Source organism: Dendroctonus ponderosae, unplaced genomic scaffold, assembly GCF_020466585.1.
Source record: "Dendroctonus ponderosae isolate FM_Combo_2020 unplaced genomic scaffold, Dpon_F_20191213v2 Dpon_F_20191213_3, whole genome shotgun sequence".
Classification (NCBI taxonomy): domain Eukaryota; kingdom Metazoa; phylum Arthropoda; class Insecta; order Coleoptera; family Curculionidae; genus Dendroctonus; species Dendroctonus ponderosae.
Genome location: NW_026018508.1, coordinates 7,373,365 through 7,379,135, shown reverse-complemented (window position 1 = coordinate 7,379,135; position 5,771 = coordinate 7,373,365). Strand labels below are relative to the sequence as shown.

At 35.0% G+C, this 5,771-nt stretch overlaps 1 protein-coding gene across 2 annotated transcripts in view; it reads right to left on the bottom strand.

Moving 5' to 3' along the window:
- Nucleotides 1–767: 767 nt before the first annotated feature.
- Nucleotides 768–5,771, bottom strand: part of LOC109535057 (protein big brother) — an 80,702-nt gene continuing 75,698 nt past the window's right edge. For both annotated transcript variants that reach the window (XR_007281093.1, XM_019900873.2), the window contains one exon: nucleotides 768–1,027. Coding sequence is in view for 1 of the 2 variants with exons in the window: in XM_019900873.2 (XP_019756432.1) it covers nucleotides 1,006–1,027 (22 nt within the window). In the remaining variant the exon portion in view is untranslated. The remainder of the gene's footprint in view (nucleotides 1,028–5,771) is intronic.

Below are 5,771 nucleotides of genomic sequence, written 5' to 3'. Positions count from 1 at the left end.
AGAAGCTGCTGATAGCCTTGCACAATCAGGGAATTTCATGACAAAGCCGAAAAGTGATTCTGCTCAAACAAATTGTTACCTAACAAGAATAAAACAAAAAACTGCAAAAGTTTTGAAAACTGTCAATAACATTTCACTTTCTTGAAAAAGGTTCAGAATGTTTGGGAAAATTAAAGCACAGTGTTTAAAATACCTGGAGATTCACACCCGAAATAACAGAAAACGAAACGAGAAAAAAATTGTATTTTTAAGAGTAGATTCAGTCACTCCAGTCTAGCACATATGATATTCAAAATGTTTGGGAACGTATATTGGCCGACACACTTTACAGAAACATTTTGCTGTTAATTTTTGGTTAGTTTGTTGCTTCTAACAAAGCGAATTTAGAGTTACTAAAGTACCTATTTTTGCTTAACTTATCGGGAAGCAATAAAGCTTTCCGAACACGTGTTTCGAATTATCCGAGAAAACTATAACTCTCACTGGACCAAAGGTCATTTATCTATGAAGTCATAATTTAGGGTAAATGGGACACATGTCGATAATTTCATCGAATTGGGGAAAGGGTGCAAAATACACGCCTTTGTATTCCACTGAGAGAATTTTATTGTATAAAGGGTTCACTTTTGTACTCGGCGCGTAGATAATTTTTACATTCTGAAAATATCCCGCTTAAATTGATTTAATTAATTGAGCGGAGTTGCTGCCGATTTACCGCTTTAAGGGTAGACTTCTTATCAACCTAAACGAATAAAAACCAACTGCAGTGACAACTTAAAAATATATTCGGGACAGTATCATATTTTATGGCTGATGACCAACAACTACTTTTTCGGCTAATATAACATAAACACTCATTAAATGTGACATCGAAGTAGCTAATATACCTTATAACTAGCAAATGTCTAACGTACATGTTCTAGCTGCAAATTTTAATGCCAGTAAAGTAAATTACATAACAGTGACTAGATGTATTTAAAATTAAATGTGGAGTGTTCTGCAAGCTTAAGTCATTCTGCGTTCGCCTCTGAAATTAAAAAAAAGAATTATATTTAAAAACTATTATTCGGCATATTCACATGTATGATTTCATGCTAATCAGCATAGGGTAATTTATTGTATTCTGTATGTATGCAAATATATACAGAGTGCGCTATTTGTGCATGGATATCAAGTATTGAACTCAGTTTGCCAAGTAGCATTTGCAAAGTAATAATAGCATAGTTGCAAAAATGTATAAAATATCAAAATCACATCTTCTAGACTGTATGGAAATCAAATATAAAAATCAATCGGTTACTTCATGTTTGGTATCTACTGATGAATTTAATGTGTTTAATGTAATCACATCTCACTTTTATTATTATTTCTACAGGGTTTCTTATCAAGTGAACGTAAATATTACTATTTCAATTTTTTATTGATTGATAGCAATATTAGATAAATTAGATATAAGATTAGCTGCTCTTAGATCGAACCGCTAATTACTACACAATAATGAAACATACTATCCTTAATCTCACCCAAAACACTTGTTAATCAGGGTCATAAATATCGCTTAACAAAATCCATTATTCTCTGACATTCTACGATATTCACTAGTAAGATATCGTTAAAGGTTTTAATTTATAGTAAGGCGAAGCAGTGGGAACTGCTACGAACACAAACGCTCAAACACCGGAATTTTTCCTTTTCTTTTTTCATCAGGCTAAAGGTTGCCGATACCAATACCCCGTCTGTGACAAATATATTCTTTGTAGTTCATACTGATTCTGCATCTTAGAAATCTCCGCTTATTTAAACAAAAGAAATTCGGGTAGCCGAATTTCGTTCCACAGAACTAAAGATAAAAAAACCGCGGGGTGGCATGGTTTCCGGTTTCATAATTGGAAATAATTCCGATTCCATACTTGGTCCCATAATAGTCGGAAAAAGAATATACCGAATAGATAACAATAAGATTATAAAAGGGATATGCAATGAGATACCTGCTAACAACAATATTAAAGAAGACTCTGATAGAGTGGTATAACATGAAATGCAGTGAACGCAAATGGATCATTCAAAAGTGAACTGATACACAGAAGGAACTAGAAGAATGAACGACATACTGCGGGAAAGTATTTAATGACAATAAAGAAGACGACGTAATTAAGTAGGTAGAACCGACCATCCTGAAACAAGAAGAAATCCTTCAAAAAGTTATATCCCAAATTCGTATGGTTAGAATTTCTGCATCGGGGACATAGAAATGAAAATCATTCAAAAAAATATTGTAAAAATACATACTTATTGGGCCTCAGCTGTCCTGGAAAATGACCTCATTCCGTACTGATGTCTACGCGTAAACAAGGATCTTCCGCGGAATCAGATAACTACCAATATCTGGCGTTATTATCCCCCGCAAGCAAGATATGCCTCAAAATTATAATACATGAAATAAAGTCATATCCCTGGATCTGGAGAATTAGATTAGGAGAGATTATAGAAAAAAATCAAGAAGTTTATAAGCACCTCTATCTGTTTTTAAGATATAGGACAGCAATTGATATATTTAAAAAGTAAACCGTGGAAAAGTGTTGACATATCCTTAGCATAGAAGCACCTCATATCCCGTATTAAATCACAGGGATCCCCCATCAACAATCTGAGATAAACAGATGACAGGTACCTATTTGCAAAAACCAAAGAAGAACTTGAAGAACAAATATTCAGATGGAGAACAGAAAGTCACGACTATGGACTAAAAATCAATAGAGATTAAAGCAAAGGAATGAGCATCGATAAGGCAAACATCATCAAAACAGACATCGAGCATATAAAACAGTGACCTCTTATTATACTATGTAGATACAGACTAGCCATCACTTTTGCACCACGACACATCCAGCTGTTTGATTAAAGTTGACTTTACTTTTTTTTTTTGGCAAAAGGTGACTATATTTTCAGTTTGGTACGGTAAGTGAACAAAATATGTCGACAGTCCTTTGTGCATAGACGGGATATACAGGATGATTTATTGTTTGTTCAAGTGTAGTGTAAGTTTTTTGATTATTGGGTAGAAAATGGAGGATGGGGGGCCAGCTTGCATAAAGCTGGTAAAAGTGAATTCTAATCTATAAATGCTTTACGTTAAACTGAGTTCAGTTTTTCGTATTTTAGTGAAACTCGCTGTGAATTTGTTCTTATGTAAGACTCATATTTTGATGAAACACCCGGGTTCATCCGTTTTGGACAAGTGCTGAATTCTTGAGTGTCGTGGTACAAAAACTACCATAACTATTTATTTGGTGGATGAAATAAATTAATTTTTGTTGTTTTTGGTTGATGCACTAATCATTTATTCACGATTTTGTGCTCTTTGTAAAATCTTGTAGCATTCATAGTTTTTGCAAAAAAATATTTCTGTTTTTTTGCCACTTGTTACAATCACAGTGTTAGACATTAACTGCAAGTATCGTAATACGAGGGATAATTTATTTGTCAATTAATCTCACAAATTCGTTTCCAATGACCTTTTCTAATGAAGAAGTGACCGACATGGTCAAAGTATTAGGGTTTTGCGAAGACAACTTGCTTAAAAGGGTACGCGTTTACGCGGCGCATATTTGCAGTTAATGTGTAACATTGTGAAATTGCAAGACAACAGACATATTTTTTTGGCGCAAAAACTATGAATGCTACAAGATTTAACAAAGAGCACAAAATTGTCAATTAATGAATAGTGCATCAACCAAAAAAATTAGTTGATTCCATCCACCAAATAAAAAGTTCTGGTAGTTTTTGTACCACGACACTCAAAAATTCACCACTTGTTCAAAAAGTTGAACTCTATTGTTTCATCAAAATATAAGTCTTACATAAGAAGAAATTCACAGCGAGTTTTACCAAAATACATTGTACCATTCTCCCGATATTTCAAACAAGATAATTTTTTTGAAGAATTCTGACCATCAATTGCAGAAGAGCCATACATTTTTTGTTAATAGAAGTTAGGTCAGATCGTCTTCTCTTGACCCAAAGAATATCGCGGTATCCTGTATATAGACTAACAGCCGAGAGTTGAAAGTTTAGTTGAGAATTAGTTTTTTGAGAAAAGTCGAGGTTTTAGGGAATTTTCGGCGGTCTGGATCCGGACAGTATTTCATTTTGTAGAAGTAGATGGCAACCAGGGCTGTAGTTTTTCTTGATAGCATTTCCGCTGCTCGCATGTGCAGATTTGTGTTTTTTTTAGGCAAATTTTATATACTTACGGCTTTTTCGATATTATACCGCACTTCTTTTCTTGTGCTGTAGAACTTTCTTCGCATACAACAGGTAACTTTTTCAAGAGCTCCTATTCATTCAGGGTTCATTTTCTCTCAAACCGTTGCAACCATGTCGAGCATTTTTTCTTTTTGAAATATTTCCTACGCTGGCGGAGTGGAGGAAAATAATATTTTTCGAAAAATATATCTCTAGCAAATAGTCAAAAACAAGCACCTTTTGAAAAACACTAGCACCTTGACCTTCTGTCAAAGAGCTAAAGTGGCAATTTAGATGTTTGCATTTTCGGAACATAATAGAAGAAGGCCTTTTGTCGGCATCTAATATCCTAACAATACCTAGAGCCTTTTGAGACATTTACTGATCTTTAAATATATCGGTTTCATATACGGCAGACTCGCTAAATTTTCAAGTTTGATGAATGGTTTGATTTGGAGTACCTAAATGGTCTGCTGGAAGGTACTTTTTTGTGGCATTGTGTTAGTGTCACGATTTAGAAAGCCTACAGTAGCGACAACGGGGGGTGATTACAAGGGGAAGTCTGGTGATTTTACCTGAGCTTCGGATGACAAGGGTCCCGCAGATAGATGTCACAATTTAGACTAAATCCGTATCACATTGCTCGACTAGGCGACAAATATGACTGAAGGAAATAAATAAATCTCGGGCGCGAATTTGAAATACAGCCTGATTCAAAATTGGCGTCATTCCTCTGGAGGTGTTGTCTGGAGCTGTTATGGGAATATAGAAAAAATAGTAAAATAATTTAATTGTTATTAAAAACTGAAAAATTTTCAAAAAAATATATCAGAAATACGGCAGCAATGTTTTCCAAGGTAATTTGCCTAATTAACATTGCGCAAATACCTGTGGCTTCGTAATTATTTAAAACTCCGGTAACCATGGAATTATACAGACTGACAATAACGACATGTTGACGAAATGTCAACCTGCTCTCATAACCTCGAATATGGGTGTTTATAAATAAACCCTACAACATCTTTAGGGTTTTTGACCATTGAATGGTTAACTCCAAACAAGCTAGTGCCTGTGTAATCTCCTTATTATCCACTCTTATCAAGCAGCTTCTCGTATTCAGTTAATTAACTCGTGCTCCATTTGTATCTCCTTGTGCTGTGTGTATCGTACAAACGTGGTAGAAACGTAGCCCTTCCTCGGTATTTATTTGGTTTTTCGGAAAGTGACAGTTATTGTGCTCTGCGTGCCCATGGAAGGCCCTGATTGGATTATGCCCAATACTTGTTCCTCTGTCTGATGACATCGATTCTCGTCCACTATCTTCCTGGAACCACTCTGCTCGCCCTTTGTTGGCGTGAGTTCTTTCAGATTCTGCTATGTTACTGTAGCATTTCCCCTGAACTAATCGCAAATCAGCAAATTCGTGAGAGGAAATTCAAAGTAAGTCACAGTTTGACAAATTATTGTTATTATTGACAAGGGCTATCCACCTGTAACTATCTGTTAATGACAAAAAACATCATTGC